This window comes from Macaca fascicularis, chromosome 3, assembly GCF_037993035.2.
Source record: "Macaca fascicularis isolate 582-1 chromosome 3, T2T-MFA8v1.1".
Taxonomy (NCBI): Eukaryota; Metazoa; Chordata; class Mammalia; order Primates; family Cercopithecidae; genus Macaca; species Macaca fascicularis.
In genome coordinates this window covers 959,590-979,200 of record NC_088377.1, presented here as the reverse complement: position 1 = coordinate 979,200, position 19,611 = coordinate 959,590, and the positions used below count along the sequence as shown (strand labels likewise).

Genomic DNA, 19,611 nt, shown 5'->3' with positions numbered 1-19,611 from the left:
TAATATCCCCTCACAAATGTCCCCTCACCAATGTCCCCTCACCAATGTCCCCTCATCAGCCCAACACTAATATCCCCTCACAAATGTCCCCTCACCAATGTCCCCTCACCAATGTCCCCTCACCAGCCCAACACCAATATCCCCTCACAAATGTCCCCTCACCAGCCCAACACCACTGTCTCACCAGCGTCCCCTCCCTGGCGCCCCCTGCCTGCCGGATGTGTAGGAACTTTTCATGCTGCGTGATGGTGACCCTGTGCCCACACACAGCTTGGGTGTTTTTCTTCCTGTAGGATTCTTGTCGTTTGTCTTGGGTGACATCTTTTTCCAGGAACAATTGTGTTCTATTTTCAGAATGGGAAATCTCTCCAATAAGGCATTTGAGTTTTCTGCCTCACTCAAGGACATAGTAATCTTTTTAATATCCTGCATTGCTGTCTAACGAATACATTCATACTTTGTCTATCACATGTAATAGTCCATCTGGAAGTAATTTGAGGGTATAGTGATTTTTTAAATTATTTTTTAACGAATAACTTCTCTGGAGGCAGGAGGCTGGCCCGGCAGGGAGCTGAGGCAGGGAGGAAAAGTCCCCCAGGGAGCTGCCGGTTGAAGGGTGGACAGGAACTGAGGACGGGGCCAGTACCGTGCTCCGTGGGACTGTCCGGACCCGCTGGCAGCTGCACCTGGGAAGCGAGGCTCTCCTTCCAGCGTCGAAAGTCCTGCCGTCCCCAGGGTTTCTGTCCCATGCACAACCAGGGCCCCTTTCCCTCAGATGAGGGGCCTCGCGGCCCAGGGACCTGCACTGAACCCCAGGTGCTCCAAATACCTGTGACCCTGCCCACTGTGGGCTGCACTGGGCTTCTGGGGACCTTGGTGCTGAGGTCTGTCTCCTCACACTGCAGCCCCATCCCCTCCAACCCCAGCTCCCGTGGCCCACTGACCATGTGTCCTGCTCCTGCCCCAAGACCCGCAGCTCAGCTCTCAGCCCTGCCCCCAAAACCGCACACACACAACACAGGTTTGGTGCTAAGACTTTACTGGAGGTCACATGGGACTAAGGGGTCTCCTGTTCCTACCAGCACCTCCATTCCCGGGAGATGCCCCCCTGCCCACCCACCTATCCTCCGGGCCCCACATGAACAAACTGTGTCCCGACCCAGGTCACAGCTCTGCCCTCTGGGGATGGGCGAGGAGGGACCACAGAGCCCGGAGAGGCCTCCAGCACCATCACTCCTGCCGGGTCTCCAGGCAGTCCAGCACCAGTGCAGCCTGGGTCTTGGCTTCCTGCAGGAGGCTGGAGATGCGATGGTGGATCTGACAGACACACGGGGGAAGAGGGCCCAGGAGTTCCAGTCTCAGCCTGGCTTGCTAGGCAGCAGGCTCCTACCCCCGCTGCCCATGGACAGTCGCAATCACCCTGAGGCTGCGAATCCAGGCCCCACGTGGGGTCCGGGCACCACACCTGCCTCCTGCTCACCTGGTCCTTAAATGCCTCGTCTGTGATGTCCCTCAGGTTGATGAGCACGTTGAAATACGCGCCAAACACACCCGTCTCCAGGGCTTTGGCCGCCACCTGCAAGGACCCCAGGGAGCCCCTCCATGGATCAAGGCTGAGCAAACTTCTCAGACTGTCTCTGCCTGAGGGGCTCCTCCTCACCACAAGGAGCCCAGCACAGCCCCCACTCTCACCCCACAGCGGGAGCCGCCTCCGGGGCGACAAGCTCAGCTCCTGGTTTCTTCCACCACTGAGCTTAGAAAACGAAACTTCCTCTTATCCAAGCAGGGCTCAGCCCCGCAGGAGGCCCGGGAGCAGCCGTGCTGGAGGCTGTCCGCCACTCTAGGAGCCGGGACCACAGTTCTAGAGGCAAAGTCATCCCCTGGAGGGCCCCTGGAGGCAGCTTCAGGCTAACTGCCCTGGGCCACTTCCCAGGGATTGAGGGGACACCTCTCTGGGACCAGACGCTGGAAACTGGTGTCTTTCCTGTAAAGACCCCGAAGACCATGAGGTCTTAGGGCAGCTGCAGAAAGTGCCGAGCCCATGAGATAGATGTTCCTTGTCCGGGAGCCTCTGCCCGGCTGTGGCCCGTCAGTGTGATGCGTCTACTTCCAGGAGCTGCCTTGCGTGCTTTCTTGAGTTTTGTTTGTTGTTGTTGACACAGGGTCTTGCTCTGTCACCGAGGCTGGAGTGCAGTGGTGTGATCACAGCTCACTGCAGCCTCGACCTCCTGTGCTCAAGCAATTCTCCTGCCTCAGCCTTCCAAGTAACTGCGACCACAGGCACCACCGCGCCCGGCTCATACTTGTCTATTGTACACACATACCCCACTATGCTGCCCAGGCTGGTCTCAACCTCCTCTACTCAAGTGATCCTCCCGCCTCAGCCTCCCAAAGTGCTGGGACCACAGGCGTGAGCCGTTGTGCCTGGCCTGACATAGGTGTTTTCTAGAACAAGAGGGTGGGTGGTACAGCGGCCCCCGGGGGATGTGGAGCAGTGTATACAGTGGTCAGGATGGGCTCTGCAGACACATTTGGGTCTCTGCCTGTCTGTGGTGCGACCGTGGGCGAGATCTTAGAAGGCAGTGGATACCCCGGCCCTGCTGGAAGAGGCCAAAGCCCCGGGAACTGCCCGTGAAGTGAGATCTCCCCGCCTGGCTCAGCCAGCAAAGCACCGTGCTCTCCAGCCACTGAGCCCCAACAGCTGCTTCCTGCTCTGCAGCAGACCTAGGGTCCCCCAGGCACCCCCCTACCTGGAGGTCTGACCGGCAGGCCAGGTTCCCACACCGGGCCAGTTCCTGCAGCGCCGGCCATAACGAGGCCACCGTCTCCGCCAGCGTCAGCGGCACAGAGACTGCCCGCCTCAGCCCCTCCTGCAGGGCTGCCGTGCGCCTGGAAGGAGCAAGAGGAGAGCCTGGGCACAGGGGCACACATGGGCAGGCAGTAGTCACACTGCACCCCAACAGGGCTGAGCAGGCGCAGAAGCGGGGAACGGGAAGTCACTCCCAAACACCTAGCACACCCAGGCTGACCTCGCCCCATCACGGCGCCCAGGTACCCAGCATGCCCAGGCTGACCACACCCCATCACAGCACCCAGGTACCCAGCACGCCCAGGCCGACCACGGCCCGTCACAGCGCCCAGGTACCCAGCACGCCCAGGCCGACCACGCCCCGTCACAGCGCCCAGGTACCCAGCACGCCCAGGCCGACCACGCCCCGTCACAGCGCCCAGGTACCCAGCACGCCCAGGCCGACCACGCCCCGTCACAGCGCCCAGGTACCCAGCACGCCCAGGCCGACCACGCCCCGTCACAGCGCCCAGGTACCCAGCACGCCCAGGCCGACCACGCCCCGTCACAGCGCCCAGGTACCCAGCACGCCCAGGCCGACCACGCCCCGTCACAGCGCCCAGGTACCCAACACGCCCACGCCGACCACGCCCCGTCACAGCACCCAGGTACCCAGGTTCCTGGCTGCCAACTCCCCAGACACAGAGGCCCCCAGTGCGGCTAGCCCTCCAGGCTCACCTGTCCTTTTCCTCAGGTGTGTTCTTGGGCAGCCTCATTGCTTCCTGCCAGAGAGAGACAGAACTACTGGGTGACGGACCGTTGGGGTAGCAGCCATGCCCTCTGAGCTCCCACCAGGGGCCGTAGCAAGGACCGTGTCCCAGGTAGGGACAAGTTCTCTGGGAACCAAGCTTCTGCTAGGTCAGTGGTTTACAGCCCTTTGCATCAGGCCTGGTGGAGTGGGGTGGGGCGTGGTCAGGGGCACACAGCAGATGGTTAGAGCCCGGGGATGTGAGGAGGGGCAGGTAGTTCCCTCAGGGCCCTTATTCTCAGATAAGGAGCCTGAGGGCCCAGGAGGTCCCCTGAGCCCTTAGAACCTATAAGGCAGGAGTGGCTCTGGCCTGCGTCTCCAACACAAGCAGCTGCACCACCCTCAAGCCTGGGCATAAGAGGCCCAGACTTTGCAGGACTAAGAGCAAACCACAAAGCCCCTCGCGTCCCTGCCTTGGCCACAGGCACTGGCCTTTCCTAGGTGCTCACACGTGTGGCATCACCCAAAGGCACTCGGCTCCTCAGACCCACCCCGTGTGGGCAAGCATGGCTGGGGCCACACACCAACCGCCTAGGGTGAGACGGAGCACGGGGACCCACCAAGCCCTGCTCACATCCACTGGGCCAGAGCCCCAGCCAAGGGGTGGTCAGTGGGGAATGTGCTCCCTTCATCTTGGAAGATTCAGTCAAATCTCCACCAGAAAGTCATCATCAATGGCCCCTACCCTCGGCCACGGCTGGGAGAAAATGCTCCCTGGGTGGGCCCTGGCCAGAGCTGGATCCTATGACCTTTCCAACAGCGGCGATCAAGGAACAGAAATGCCCAGGATCTCCCTGACTGGCTGGGGTGTTGTCCGGACCAGGCCTCCTGGCTGCAGCCCCTCTCCCGGGCTGTCCTCTGCACGAGGGTCTGCGGCCCCTCTCCCGGGCTGTCCTCTGCATGAGGGTCTGCAACAGTTGCAGGTAGAGCAGGGACAGCCATCCCCACGCTGTGACTCGTACTACGAACACCCTCTCACAGCCAGACCTTGCGGTGTGCACGGTCTCCCTGGGCAGATCTCAGCCAAGCGTGTGCTTCACGTGGCCACATCTGTGTCCGGCCGAGGCCTGCCCACCTGGTCAGTTTTGTTTTCTGTGATTTCTCGTGAGGCTTTGTTGTGTTGGTGATGGGGAAACACAGCTTTCTATTCCATCTGGAAATTACTTATGTATTTAGTGCAAAGTAAGGATATCTCCTTATATTTTTCAAAAGTCTACCTTCCCATTGCTCACAAGGAGCATAAACCAATCCGGCGCTCCCCACATGCTGGAGTGACCACTGGTGCCTGGTGCGGTCTCACCGTCCCCACTCATGTTTCTCTAAACCACACGTCTTATATGTACGTTTCTTTCCTGCCTCTTGATTACATTTTCATTTATGTATTTTCCTCTCTACTTGGTTTTTATTCAATTATTCATCTTATTTTAAATTTCTAAATTTAAAGTTGTTCCTGCGTTTTGTATATATTTACTTTAGAGACAGGGTCTCATTCTGTTGCCCAGGCTAGAGTGCAGTGCTGCAATCACCGCTCACTGCAGCCCCAACTCCTGGCCTCAAGCCACCCCCCACCTAAGCCTCCAGAGTAGCTGGGACCACAGGCACCAGCTACCACGCCTGGCTTTTTCCGGGGGAGGTGGGGGGTAGATACCAACCCTCAAACCCTGCTGGGACCATGCACTTGCCGGGTGGAGGCAGTGCTGGGGGTCAAGGCCCAGACAGCGGCCAGTGGTGACCCCCTCAGGCCACTCCTGGTCCCCAGCCGGAGGCTGACCCGCTTCTCACCCGGGCCCCAGCTGGGGGTTCGCTGTCGGAGGGGCCCGGGGTGCCCTGCTGCGGCTGCCACTCACCAGGTAGGCGGCGAAGGCCTCGGCGTCCGAGTCCACCAGCGCGGTTAGCTTGGCCGAGGCCTCGCGGAAGGGCGGGATCAGGCGCCGCATCGTCGCGTCCAGGGGCTGGAACTGGCGCCGCCCGTAGGTCATAAGGCCCACCATGGAGCCCAGCGCCGCGCCCTGCGAGAGGGGTGGATGTAGGGGTCGCGGGGACCCCACCGCGCCCTCCCCCCACCTCCCCTCCCCCGCCTCCCCTCCCCCCGAGCTCACCATGGCTGCAGCTGCCGCCGCCACCGAGCCGCCCCCGGGGGCCGCAGAGCGGGCACCCACCTCCCCCACGAAGGCGCGCAGGGACTTGCTGCCCAGACCTCGCTCAGGCCCGCGCTCAGGGACCAGGTACCTGCAGGGTGGGCGCGGCTCAGCGGGTCCGGCCGGGGTTGGTGGGGGGAGCGCAGTCCTCCCCAGGCGGCCCCAGGCCCCACGCCCACCTGCACCCACGGGGAGGCGACCACTCGGGAGAGAACCAGCGGGGACCCGGCCGGGGTCTCTGTGCCCCCCTCACGCCCCACACCCCGACTTGGCACAGGCCGAGCAGGTGCCCAAAGGGAGGCGCTGGGAGGATGAGCCGGGTCTCCACGCAGGGACCCCGGCGCCCCGCAAGGCCAGGGAGGCAGAGCCCGGGACAGGTGAGAAGAGGTCGGGAGGGCAGAGGCTCACTCGATGATCCGCTCCTTAGGGCTGAAGGGACACAGGGAGTCCAGGCCCAGCCGACTCACCACCTAGAAAAGCGGCTTGGAGTGGAAACGGCCTCGGCGCGTCTCCACCACCAGGAAAGCCTCGGAACCCGCGGGTCCCACCCTTGCAGCAGCCGCCCCCTGCCCCGAGCACATGGGCGCTTTTGCGGGGAGCAGGGCAGGGGCGTGACTGGCACCCCTCACCCCCCACCTCTGCTCCACCAGGAGCCCTGTGGGCCCCGCCCCAGCACGCACTCCGTACGGGATTCTGGAAACAGCCACTCACCCTGAGTTGCCCTTGAGGAAACCGAGGCCCAGAGAAAGGAGTTGCCCCCTGGAGACCCCACAGCAAACTGCTGCTCATCCCTCGCCGCCCCCCCACCACTCGCCCCACTCCACACCACTCGACCCCTCCCACCGCACCACTTGCCCATCGCTGACAGGGGCGGGCAAGATTTTAATTTACCAAGTCTTCACATCTAACAAGTCCTTAAAAGCTGAGGAACAGCCCTAAGTCACCCACACATAAACTTATATGCCAGAAAAGTGAATTTTACCTAAATTCAAAATAAAGTTGTGACAGTCCCATTTAAGATTAGAATTCACTCTGCGAAACCCATTCAGAACACGTTGGCTATGCGACCCCCACGCCACAGAGAGGAACAGCAGCCGGGTGGGGTGGAGAGCACCTCCCAGTGGCCACAGAACCAGCAAGCCGCAAGGCAAAGCCTCCTTCTGCAGAAAACCCCAGGAAGATGCGGGGCGTTTTAAAGGCCTGGCTAAGCTAGCAGACAGGACATCACTGGAGACCAGACATGACCAGAAAGGTGAGTCTGGAACAGCCTGTCAGCCTGGAGCTGGGTCCGCCCTGGGGGCAACTGCCCTGCTCTGGCAGCCCCTCAAGAGTGGCGGAGGTCTCGGGCCTTCAGAGTGGGGTCAGACTGGAGATCCCTGGAAAGTGACATCCCCAAGGATGAATTAGAAACAGCCACCTGCCAGAGGGAACAGTTGAGGTACTTCCCAGTTCCTGCGTTCCCTTTGGGTGAAGTAGGAAAAAAAAAAAATCTCCTGTGAATTCCTAACCACAACCATAAGCCACCCTGACAGGGCTATAGGCCTCACCCAACACCAAATTCACTCTTCTGCGGTTCCAGAGCTCCAAGCCAAAACTCAGCTTCGGGGGTCCTTTGAGGCAGTGTCCACAAGCGCCAGCACAAAGCCTCCTTGGAGGCGAAAACTTTGAACCCCGGTGACCAAGAACTACCATAGATACAATTCCAAAGAGCATGCACTCGCAATCAAAAATCACACAACACAAAGCAAAGCAGCCTCACCACCAGGAGGCAGCACGCAGCCAACGGCACAGCCAGACCTGTGCAGGTCGCAGGCATGGGGTCCTTCGGGTAAAGAAGACAAAACTCTGGCTGGTCACGGCGGCTCACGCCTGTAATCCCAGCACTTTGGGAGGTCAAGGTGGGTGATCACGAGGTCAGGAGGTCAAGACCAGCCTGGCCAAGATGGTGAAACCCCATCTCTACTAAAAGAAAATACAAAAATTAGCCGGGTGCAGTGGCACACGCCTGTAATCCCAGCTACTCCCTGCCAGAGGCTGAGGCAGAGAATTGCTTCAACCCGGGAGGCGGAGGTTTGCCATGAGCCAAGATTGCACCACTGCACTCCAGCCTCGGTGACAGCAAGACTCAGAAGAAGAAGACGACGACTCAGAAGAAGAAGACTCAGAAGAAGACGACGACTCAGAAGAAGAAGACGACGACTCAGAAGAAGAAGAAGACGACTCAGAAGAAGAAGAAGAAGAAGAAGAAGACAACTCAGAAGAATAAGACTCAGAAGAAGACTCAGAAGAAGAAGATGACGACTCAGAAGAAGACTCAGAAGACTCAGATGAAGAAGAAGATGACTCAGAAGAAGAAGACTCAGAAGAAGACTCAGAAGAAGAAGACTCAGAAGACGACTCAGAAGAAGAAGAAGGGAAAAAAGGAAGAAGAAAAAAGGAAGAAGAAAGAAAGAAGGAGGAAGAAGAAAGAAGAAAGAAGAAGAAAGAAGGAAGGAAGAAGAAAGAAGGAAGAAGAAAGAAGGAAGAAAGAAGGAAGAAGGAAGAAGAAGAAGAAAGGAAGAAGAAAGAAGGAAGAAGAAAGAAGGAAGAAGAAAGAAGAAAGAAGGAAGAAGAAGGAAGAAGGAAGAAGAAGGAAGACGGAAGAAAGAAGAAGGAAGAAGAAAGAAGGAAGAAGGAAGAAAGAGAAGAAGGAAGAAGAAGAAAGAAGAAGAAAGAAGAAGGAAGAAGAAAGAAGAAAGAAGGAAGAAGAAGAAGAAAGAAGGAAGAAAGAAGGAAGAAGGAAGAAGAAAGAAGGAAGAAGGAAGGAAGAAGGAAGAAGAAAGAAGGAAGAAGGAAGAAAGAAGAAGAAGGAAGAAGGAAGAAGAAAGAAGAAGGAAGAAGAAGAAGGAAGAAGAAAGAAGAAAGAAAGAAAGAAGAAGGAAGAAGAAGGAAGAAGAAAGAAGGAAGAAGAAGGAAGAAGAACGAAGAAGAAAGAAGGAAGAAGAAGGAAGAAGAAGGAAGAGGAAGAAAGAAGAAGAAAGAAGGAAGAAGAAAGAAGGAAGAAGAAGAATGAAGGAAGAAGAAAGAAGAAAGGAAGAGGGAAGAGGAAAGAAGAAGAAGGAAGAAGAAAGAAGGAAGAAGAAAGAAGGAGAGGAAGAAGGAAGGAGAAGAGGAAGAAGGAAGGAGGAGGAGGAGGGAGGAGGAGGAGGAGGGAGGAGGAGGAGGAGGGAGGAGGAGGAGAGAGGAGGAGGAGGAAGGAGGAGGAGGAAGGAGGAGGAGGAAGGAGGAGGAGAAGGGAGGAGGAGAAGGGAGGAGGAGGAGAAGGGAGGAGGAGGAGGAGGGGGAGGAGGAGAAGGGAGGAGGAGGAGGAGGGGGAGGAGGAGGAGGGGGAGGAGGAGGAGAAGGGAGGAGGAGGAGAAGGGAGGAGGAGGAGAAGGGAGGAGGAGAAGGGAGGAGGAAGAGAAGGGAGGAGAAGGGGGAGGAGGAGGAGGGGGAGGAGCGGGAGGAGGAGGAGGAGGAGAAGAAGGAGAAGAAAGAAGAAAGAAAGAAAGAAGAAAGAAAGAAGAAAAAAGAAAGAAAGATGACGACAACAAAACCCCATGCTGGAAAGCAGAGGGCGTCACACATAAGACAAGGAAATGTGGAGAAGCGACAGCTGCTGCTTAGAGAGACAGGATGACGTTAGAACACTGTCACTGGCTCCTAAAACGCTGGAATTTCAGTAGATAACAGGTATTTCTCTACCTACTCAATACTTTAAACACCTTCAAGTACTCCCCACAATGTATTAATTGCAAAAGGGAAAAACAGTAACATTGCAGCGAAGGGCCCAGGAGGAAGGGGCCGCCTTGGCCAAGTGACTGGACCACGTCGGCACCCTGAGAAAATGTGCATTGTGGGGAGGAAACAACACCATCTATGCTTTTCCTGCCAAAAATAAGTAACTGGCTTGGCGTGGTGGTGCACACCTGTTGTCCCAACACTTTTGGGAGGCTGACGTGAGTGGATTGCTTGAGTCCAGGAGTTTGAGACCAGCCTGGGCAACAGAGCAAAACCCCATCTGTACGAAATTAGCCAGGTCTACCTAGTGGTACGGCCTGTAATCCCAGCACTTTGGGAGGCTGAGGTGGGAAGATCACCTGAGCCCTGGAGTTTGAGGCTGCAGTGAGCTGTGACTGTGCCACTGTACTCCGGCCGGGTGACAGAGGAAGACCCTGTCTCAAAAAAATTAAGAAATTAAATTAAAATAAAAATGCACAACTACATCTGGCCACAAGCAACATCAGACTAGTCCCCACGGAGGTGCTTTTAAAAGTCTGTCCTTTTAAACTATGTCAAGGTCAGTGAAGGGCAAGGAAGACAGGAATAGTTCGGGATGAAAGGAGAAAAGGTGGGCTCAGTGCTCTGTGTTACATGAGCTGGATCGTGGATTGGAGGAGAAATTGCTCTGATGGGAATCACTGGGACACTGAAGCAATTTGGTTATGGCCTGAGGATTATTAGGTACTAGGATTGTATCAGTGTTGAATTTCCCGATTTTGATAATTACACTGTGGTTATGTAAGAGAATGTCCCTGTTCTTAAGAAACACAACCTTAATAAATTAGGAGTAAAAGAGCACAATGTCTTCAACCCAACTTTTAAATAGTCCAGAAAAAAATATTATTCTACACAAATAAATTGGGCAAAATGCAAGCACTTGGAAAATATGGGCAGAAGGCAGGAGTGGAGGGCCACCCCATCTTCTCTGTAAGAAATTATACAAAATTTAAAGTCACAAAAAAAATTGTTAACAGCCAGGAATACAATAGACTAGGCTACAAATGTACCAGTGACTGAGAGGCTGGGTTTCGGAAAACCGCTGTGAATCCAGAGGAAAGGAGTGATGGAGGCAGAGAGGACATCACAGCTGCTGCAGCATCACAGTGTCGCTACAGCTAGAGAACTAAATAACCGGGTCAGCGATCTAACAGAAGAAAATATGCCTGAGACTAAACAAGGATAGAATCCACAAGTCACAAGAGCTAAATCAGTAAAAACACAAACGGTAAAAACCCAACACCAAAAGACAAAACCTCTCAAAAAAATCCAGTCAAGTGCATTGTGCTTATTTCGGAAAACACACCTAAAACAAAGTGACCTCTAGTGAAAGGACAGACCAAGGTGGAGAGCGGCTCTGCAGACACTGCCACACCCCAGCAGGACCTGGGGCCCCACCGGAACCCAGACTCCAGGAGCCTTGAGGTCCAGGTGTCCACAAGACCAAACGAATCACTTTCTGAAGGAGCCGCTCCGTGGACGGGGATTTAAGTCCCATAGCTGGAGGCACACACACCTGTAAGCCGCCAGTTCCAGGAGCCCCTATGGAGGTGGTGAGAGGAGGCACAGGCCCCTCCACGGGAGCACAGCTGGCCCAGGAGGCAAGACCCAGCAGAAAGGGGGCTGTCCTCTCCATGGAATTTGCACAAGTGAGTATATCATAGGTGACAAAAAAACCTCAATAAGGTTTCCAAAATGAAAAGTGAATCTCATCTTCTGAACACAAGTCAATAAAATGAAGGGGGAGGAGGGGGAGGGAAGCTGCGCCCCAGGGGTATGAGCTCCGCCGCCTCCCCACCCTCCCCGCATGCCCCGTCCGACCCTTCCTCGGCAGCCCGGCCCACCAGCCTGATCCGCTGCTCCTCCTCCAGGATGAAAAGGTTCTCCTTCTCGCAGTAGAAGGCGGCTGCATCCAGCAGAGCCTTCAGGGGCACCAGGCCCACCAGCTGTGAGCCCACCACCGGGAGGCTCAGCTCCTGCCGAGGCACAGGTAGCATCACCACCTGGGGGCTGGCTGGAGAACGGCCCTGGCTGGAGGATGCGGGGCCCCTGCCCTGCCCACGGGACGGATCTGCGCACCCCTCACCGCAGCAGTGGCTGCTCCCGGGCTCACCTGTGCTTCTCGGCAGGTCTCCTCGTAGACCGTGTGCAGCGCCGTGACCTCAAAGTCCAGGAGATTGGTGGACACCTGAGCCAGGTTCTTCTCGTCCAGGTACCAGCCGATGCCCTGAACCTTCTTCAGACGTCCTGGCTGCAAAGGAGAAGCATTTCCCAGCCTGGGCTAGGAAGCTCATCCTGCCTGGCCCTGCCAGCCTCTCCTGGCGCTTGCGTCCCCCAGCTGGACAGGGAGGAGCCTGTGCCTGGGTGGGTGCTGTGGTTCTCCTCCGACCCCACTGAGCTGACCGGGGAGGGCCAGAGTGGCTTCGCTTGCCACAGGGAAACAGAGGCCCCCAAGGGTCAGACACCGGACGCCCACCCCGGCTGGCCCTCGCTCAGCCCAAGCCCTGCCTCCCAGCCATGCTGCGTCCTAGATGTTGGGGGAATGCTGAGGGATGGGGCCCAGGCACCCCCATGCCATTCTCCCATCTGCTCCCCCATCCCCTCAGCCCCGCACTCCTTGGGGTGGCTAAGTCCACATGGGGGAACTTTGGCCTCTGCCCTTGGCTGGGGCCTAAAGCAGGACTTGGAGGCCCCTGTGCTTTTGTGCTGAGTCTGCAGGTCGGGAAGCTGGGCCCCAGCACCTCTGCTGCCTGTGGGACTGGGGTCTCTGAGTGAGGAACAGATGGGCAGGGGGTCCCTCCACCTCTTTCTCCAGGTATCTATACCATCTGTGCAGGGGTGACGCTCAGACCGGGTGACCACTGCTATGTAGACTTGGAGGGAAAGGCCCGGGGGCACCTGAAGATTTGTAGGGGTGTCGGGGCTCCCAAGGCATCTGGAGGGATGTGGGGGGCCCCTGAGGGCACCTGGGATTCCGGAAGTCGCTGTTTCCCAGCAGTATGGAAATACTGCCATGTTAACAAAGGGAAGCCCTGCCTTCTTCCATGGAAACCCCCATGAGGCCGGAGCTCCCCAGCTCCATCCACCCCGACCTGCCGGCCTGCGCTGTCCCCACATGCTGTGGACGCGGAGGCTGGGCCAGTCTGCAGGTGGGAGACCAAACCCTGTCTGGCCGGTGCCCCGTCCACCACCGACCGCCCCAGCTGAGGCTCTCGGCCTCTGACCCTTTCCCGAGGGGCTGGGTGGGGCTCCACGGGGTTGGTGAACGGGGTCACCTGGTCCTTCCCGCGGCCCTGCTCCCGCAGGTTGAGCGCGATGCGGTGGGCTTGCTCCTTCGTGCTGAGTAGGTTGATGTTGAAAGCAATGAGGAACTTCCTCGCCCCCGTGGCCGTGGCCCCCCAGCTGGGGACAAAGGAGCTGGGGCCAAAGTCAGGCGCCCACTCGGCCTGCTGGAGCTGTGGGCAAGTTTGCCCTGGGGTGAGACATCCCCTATGGGAGGGAGGGGCCCAGCCCAGCCGCCCCAGCCAGGACAAAGGGGCAGGTCCACCTCCTTCCCAGGCCCGACCACCCAGGGTGGGGGCACCTTCTTAGGGAGGGCCTCGTACTCCCCGGCCCGGATGGCCGGCAGGGTCCGGCGACTGTCCGTCCTGGCAGCCTCACCATACAGGTACACTGCAGGAGAGCCCGGCGGTCAGGCCTTGACCAGCAGGGGATCCAGGACTCAGTTCCTGGAGGACCCAGGTGGAGGGGCTCCCTCAAGCCTAAACCTGGGAATGGGCCCCCACTGCACCCTCTCCCAGGGAGTGCCCGTTCTCTGCCTCAGATGGATGATTTCGTTATTGAGGGAGGCTGCGTTGATTTTGTATTGTTGATTCGGTATTGAGGGAGGCTGCGTTGATTTCGGTATTGAGGGAGGCTGCGTTGTTTCGGTATTGAGGGAGGCTGCGTTGATTTTGTATTGTTGATTTCGGTATTGAGGGAGGCTGCGTTGATTTCGGTATTGAGGGAGGCTGCGTTGTTTCGGTATTGAGGGAGCTGTGCTTCTGCATGTTAGCTTTTTGTAACACTCTGCCCTTGCAGGAGCAGCCAAGGGCAGGGAACTGCGGGATACAGAAGGAGCCAGTAACCCGCACCAATGAGACAGGAGTGGAGCAAGGAGGGTGGGGCACACTCACCTGGCACGTCCAGCTCCTCTGCCAGCCGCTGGCCAAAGGCCTGGGCACAGAGCACACACTCGTCCATGCTGACGCCCCTCACGGGAATGAAGGGGCAGACGTCCAGGGCGCCCATGCGGGGGTGCTCCCCTGCAGAGAGATGGCGAGGCTGGGCAGGAGGCCAGGTGTGGGAGTGGGTGGGAGCTCCACAGGGTTCTCGGACCCTCTCTCCTCTCCGGCCTGGGCAGCCCCCCAGTCCACACACCCAGCGAGCTGCTCACACTGACCACAGGGAGGCCGGCCCTGGGCGCTCCTAGCCCCGCCCCAGCAGCAGCACCCGTCCCTCCCGGGACAACGGATGTCCCTGCACCGTCCTCCCAGGCAGTGTGGGGAGGCCGCTCAGCCCAGGACCAGCAGCAGCCTGAGTGGGTGGTCTGGCATCTCTGAGATAAACCTCTCCCTCTCCTAATGCACATAAATAACTTTCTAAGGCCTGCAAAGCTCAGCTCTCATGAAGCCCTGACCAGGTCAAGGGTGGGCGCTTGAGGCTGGGTTCTGGCCACCCCAGCCCCCTCCCCTGAAGCCCAGAATCTACACTGCATCTCCAGAACATTCTTCTCACTAGCTGAGTCTCTCGCTGTGGCTACACCAAGCCGTGGGTCAGTGCCCACCCCAGGGGATGCCAGCCTCCCCCGCCTTTGCTGCCCCCGCCCAGGGCTGGTCACTTTGAGATAAGCTTCTCATCCATCCACCCCTTGGGATCACTGTGAATCCCTGGCCTCTCATGAGTGACCCACGGCCCAGCCCCTGGCCAGCGCCCGTGTGTCCACACACCTTTGGCCCTGCCCGCCCACTGAGGTGTTTGGCTTGTGGGCTGTTGACATGTCAGCTTCCGGGCAGCCCTTCCCCGACCAGTGCCTGATCCAAGACCGGCTCTCAGCCCCTCTGACGTGTGGGCAGGTCCCCGGCGTGGCCCCCTCCCCCCACCCAGCCATGAAGGTGGCCCGGTGCTGCAGAAGCATGGCGACCTGGGGGTCCCCCAGAGCACAGCCCTCCAGGCAGGCTGGGGGCCGTGACCCCCACACTCCAGGGTCCTCCTAGGAGAGCCAGAGTCAGCCCCACTGAATCCCACGTTCCAAGCCTGGGCCCCGGGTTTACTCCCTCTCCCAGGACACCAGGACGGGCCTCAGCCCCGACAGTCCAACACACAGCGGCCGCAGGAGAGCCTGGAGCCCTCACCTTGGTGCCTGCTCATGTCGATAAGCTGGGAGGCTGCCCGGGCGGCGTTGAGGGCCCCCTCCACCACGCAGTCCGGCGGCCCCACGAAGGTGTACACGGTGCGGTTGGTGGAGGGACCTGCGTCCACATCCAGCAGCACGCAGCCGGGGGTCTGTGTAATGGCTCCAGAGATGGCCTCGATCACCTGGGACACAGGCCCAGCCCCCACACCTCAGTCTCCCCATTTGAAAGAAGGAAAAGGAGCTTGGAGGTGGCTGTGCCCAGACACCCAAATGGGGGCCTTTTGGGGGCTCTCTGACAAGCTGAGCTCCCACTAAAAGTGCCTGCACACAGTGGCCGCCCAGAAACCCTCACAGAGGCCACCGTCGCTCAGGCCCAAGCATGGTCCCCACGAGGGGCTGCAGGTGGTGCCTCCAGTAGAGACTCACGGGCTCTGGCCCGACAGACAGATGCCGGAGGCTCGACCAGGGAACCAAGAAGGTGACCACAGGCACAGGTCACAGAGGGGCCAGGACCCGCAACTCCCGAGCAGGGGAGGGGCCTGGAACCTTCTGGGTGACAGGACGGCTGGGAGCAGGGGCTCAGCCCCAAATCTTGCCCTGTCCCAGGGCCTCGGTGCTGGCTGGAATCCTGGCGTGACGAGGCCTCCCTGCACCCCTGCAGGTGACCCCTGTGGCCCAGTGTTGCCCTCTGGGGGCTTCCAGGTGGCCCTTGGGGCCTGCGCTTGTTTCTGGAAGAGCCTGGAACTCAGGGCTGTGGGGGGCGAGAGGCCAGACCTGGGGGCCTGCTGCCCCCTCTGTGCCTACTTCATTTTAGGTCCAGTGGGGATGGTGGCTGCAAGGTGGGGGCTCAGCAAGTAACTCCGGTGGAGATGGAGTGGCGGGGCTGGGGACCACACTGGGCAACCCCGTGTGACCTCACTGGGCAACCCCGTGTGACCTCACGCAGCCCTTTCGGTCGGTGGCAGGAGCCCCATTCCCGGGGGGGGAGCACCAAGGCCCTTTGAGGCCCAGAGATTGGCCCAACCCCCCACCAGAAGCACCCAAAAGGCCCCTGGAGCCACCGCCAGGCCTCAGCCCCCACAAGCACCAGTCGTGTTCCACCCACCCCTGGCTCAGGCACTCCCGAGGCGCCCCCAGTCACGGGATGTCCTTGGGGCCCACGGGCAGCGGCTTCGCCCATCCTGGGAAGATGGCCCCCCCACCAAGCCCGCCGCCTCCTCCAGGGCCTGGGCCTCAGCCACTGAAGCTGCCCCGTGGGCCCTGGATGCTTGACCAGCTCCTGGGGGCCTCACCTCCTGGTTCCTCCCCTCCGAAAAGTTGGGGACGCATTCCACCAGCTGGGACATGGCCAGCACCTTGGTCCTGATGCTCCTGTCTGGGCAGACGAAAGGACAGGGCCTTTATTCGCTCACCGGCAGCACCTCCCCACCGGCTTCTCATTAACCAGCGAGTCACAAAGGGCGCTGGGGCCACCGTCCCTGTGCAGGCGCAGAGTGGGGCGCTGCAGAGCCACCCCGGGTACTGTTGACCTGGAGGGGACGGCTCCACTCAGCCGGAGTGTGGGTTCCCCGGAAAGAAGCACATGCTGGGGCAAAGAGGCGTGTGCTGAGGACCCCCAGGAGCATCAGGCCAGCCTGGCTGGAATCCGGTCGTGATGAGGCCTCCCTGCGCCCCTGCGGGTGACCCCCGTGACCCTCTGCTGCCTTCCGGGAGGTTCCAGGGAGCCCGGGGGCCTGCGCTTGTTCCTGGAGGAGCCTGGACCCCAGGGCTGTGGAGGGCGAGAGGCCGGTGTGAGGCCCTGGCTTGTAGCACCCCACTGAGGTCAGCTCAGCTCAACAGGAGAATGCAGGGGAGCACGCGTGTGAGAGTGTGCAAGGATACATGTGACCATGGGGCAGGGGAGCACGCGTGTGAGAGTGAGCAAGGTTACATGTGAGCGTGGGGCAAGGGAGCACGCATGTGAGAGTGAGCAAGGTTACATGTGAGCGTGGGGCAAGGGAGCACGCGTGTGAGAGTACAGACACACATGAGCGCGGGGCAGGGGAACACGTGTGTGAGTGCGGACACACACAAGAGGGGGCATGTGTGATGTGGGGGAAGGCAGGTGAGAGAGGCCCCAGCTCTCCCCAGCTGCTGCTCCCCTGACTGGAGGCTCCCCATGAAATCAGCAGCACCAGGGCCGCGCTCACAAGGGACAACTCCTGTCTCCGCATTCAGCCGCCGCCCACTTGCTTTTATTTTCTCTCTTTTTTTTGAGACCAAGTCTCACTCTCACCCAGGCTGGATGTACAGTGGCACAATCATGGCTTCCTGCAGCCTTGGTCCCCGGGCCCGAGAGATCCTTTCACCTCAGCCTTCTGAGCAGCTGGGGCCACAGGCACACACCACTACACCGGCTCATTTTTCAATTTTTGGTAGACATGGTGATATGGCTTGGCTGTGTCCCCACCCAAATCTCATCTTGAATTGTAGCTCCCATAATCCCCACACCATGGGAGGGACCTGGTGGGAGGTCACTGAATCATGGGGGCGACTTTTCCCGGTGCTGTTCTTGTGATAGTGAAGAGTCTCACGAGACCTGACGGTTTTATAAAGGGCAGTTCCCTGTCCACGCCCTCTTGTAAGACACGACCTCGCTCCTTTTTCACCTTCCACCACGATTGTGAGGCCTCCCCAGCCACGCGGAACTGTTGAGTCCATTGAACCTCTTTTTCTTTAAAAAGTACCCAATCTTGGGTATGTCTTTATTAACAGCATGAGAGCAGACAAATACACATGAGGTCTCACCATGTTGCCCAGGCTAGTCTCAAACTCCTGGGCTCACGTGATCCTCCTGCCTTGGCCTCCCAAAGTGCTGGAATTACAGGTGTGAGCCCCTGAGCCCAGCCCCACTTGAAGTTCTTAATGGAACCTCAGCCATGTGGGTCTTAGGGACCCCACCTCCGTGGCTACTCAAGGGGACTGGGATGAGAGAGGAGCCAGGTAAGCCCAGACACCTTCAGAGGCTGGGAGCACACAGAGTTCCCCGGCCAGGGCTCCATGTCTGGAGGCTGGGAGGGGAGGATGGGGTCAGGGCTGTGTGGAGGCCGGGAGGGGAGGATGGGGTCAGGGCTGTGTGGAGGCCGGGAGGGGAGGATGGGGTCAGGGCTGTGTGGAGGCCGGGAGGGGAGGATGGGGTCAGGGCTGTGTGGAGGCCGGGAGGGGAGGATGGGGTCAGGGCTGTGTGGAGGCCGGGAGGGGAGGATGGGGTCAGGGCTGTGTGGAGGCCGGGAGGGGAGGATGGGGTCAGGGCTGTGTGGAGGCCGGGAGGGGAGGATGGGGTCAGGGCTGTGTGGAGGCCGGGAGGGGAGGATGGGGTCAGGGCTGTGTGGAGGCCGGGAGGGGAGGATGGGGTCAGGGCTGTGTGGAGGCCGGGAGGGGAGGATGGGGTCAGGGCTGTGTGGAGGCCGGGAGGGGAGGATGGGGTCAGGGCTGTGTGGAGGCCGGGAGGGGAGGATGGGGTCAGGGCTGTGTGGAGGCCGGGAGGGGAGGATGGGGTCAGGGCTGTGTGGAGGCCGGGAGGGGAGGATGGGGTCAGGGCTGTGTGGAGGCCGGGAGGGGAGGATGGGGTCAGGGCTGTGTGGAGGCCGGGAGGGGAGGATGGGGTCAGGGCTCTGTGGAGGCCGGGAGGGGAGGATGGGGTCTGTTGAGGGCTGCACTGCATCCCCTCGAGAAACCATCTGCTGAAGGCCTGACCCCCAGCGTGGCAGACTGGATTGGATGTGGAGACGGACAGGGTGGTGACAAGAGGGAGAGGCACGAGGGATGCACTCAGAGAAAGGGCCAGGAGGACCAAGCAGGGAGGCGGCCGCCTGCACCTAGCAGAGAGGCCTCAGACAAACAGAATCTGCGGATGCTTTGATCTTGTACTCTGGGCCTTCAGGACTTCGACAGAATAAATTTCTGTGGTTTAAGCTGCTGGGTCCGCGGTACTTTGTGATGGCAGCGGCACACACCTACAGGTGCGGGGCATCGGAACATGCTGGCTGCGAGGGTTGCCCACACTGGGCTGACACCTTCATCCTCACACCACAGCAGAGTGACCGGAACCATCCACTCGTGACCCAGGACGGTGCCAAGGCCAAGACCTGGCCCTGTCCTCCAGCCCAGCAAATCGCCTGTCAGGAGAGAGGGTTGGGGCGGGAGGCCCCAGCAGGAGCTGTTGTCCTACCCAACTGCTGCGGGCCCAGGGCTTGGCTACAGCTGAGAACACGAAGCGGAATGGGGTGGCCGTGACGCAGGCGCTGGTTCTTGGGGGCAGCACTGAGACATTAGAAATGCCGGCAGGTGCTGTAAATAGCTCCTGAATCGGGGACCCTAAGGGACCCCACTTACCAGAGAAAGACTCTCAGCCAAGCCCACACCAGGGTTTCCACCATCTCTCCCCAGTGACAGGCCCAGGGCTCTGATTCCAGAGCCAGGCAGACGATACACTTTTCTAACCCAGAGCATGAGACACACATCGTGGGCCCGTGAGTAAATGACTGAATACAGAAGCTGTGTGCAGGAGAATCTGAGTTCAGTTGGGCCGGTGCCCGCCTCCATGCCAGCAGGAGGAAATAGTCCCCCAGAAGCTCACTGCCCTCCTGTCTACAGATGGAAGGGCTGGTGCCCAGGGCCCGGGTGCTGCCCCAGGAGACACGGC

At 59.3% G+C, this 19,611-nt stretch overlaps 1 protein-coding gene across 3 annotated transcripts in view; it reads right to left on the bottom strand.

Annotated features, from left to right (window-relative positions):
- Nucleotides 1–1,022: 1,022 nt before the first annotated feature.
- The window catches only part of FTCD (formimidoyltransferase cyclodeaminase), a 21,522-nt gene continuing 2,933 nt past the window's right edge, over nt 1,023–19,611 (bottom strand). The window contains exons 2-15 of one of the 3 annotated variants that reach the window (XM_015446713.4): nt 16,220–16,302; nt 14,926–15,109; nt 13,708–13,836; nt 13,116–13,204; nt 12,808–12,987; nt 11,646–11,783; nt 11,377–11,508; nt 6,143–6,204; nt 5,696–5,825; nt 5,444–5,605; nt 3,527–3,570; nt 2,751–2,889; nt 1,481–1,576; nt 1,023–1,317 (exon numbers count right to left, since the gene is read on the bottom strand). In XM_015446713.4, the coding sequence (XP_015302199.2) occupies nt 1,231–1,317; nt 1,481–1,576; nt 2,751–2,889; nt 3,527–3,570; nt 5,444–5,605; nt 5,696–5,825; nt 6,143–6,204; nt 11,377–11,508; nt 11,646–11,783; nt 12,808–12,987; nt 13,116–13,204; nt 13,708–13,836; nt 14,926–15,109; nt 16,220–16,273 (1,626 nt within the window). In that variant the 5' untranslated portion in view covers nt 16,274–16,302 and the 3' untranslated portion in view covers nt 1,023–1,230. Of the gene's footprint in view, nt 1,318–1,480; nt 1,577–2,750; nt 2,890–3,526; nt 3,571–5,443; nt 5,606–5,695; nt 5,826–6,142; nt 6,205–11,376; nt 11,509–11,645; nt 11,784–12,807; nt 12,988–13,115; nt 13,205–13,707; nt 13,837–14,925; nt 15,110–16,219; nt 16,303–19,611 lie in introns of those variants that run through there. The other 2 variants (XM_015446715.4, XM_015446714.4) reach the window with 2 other exon arrangements.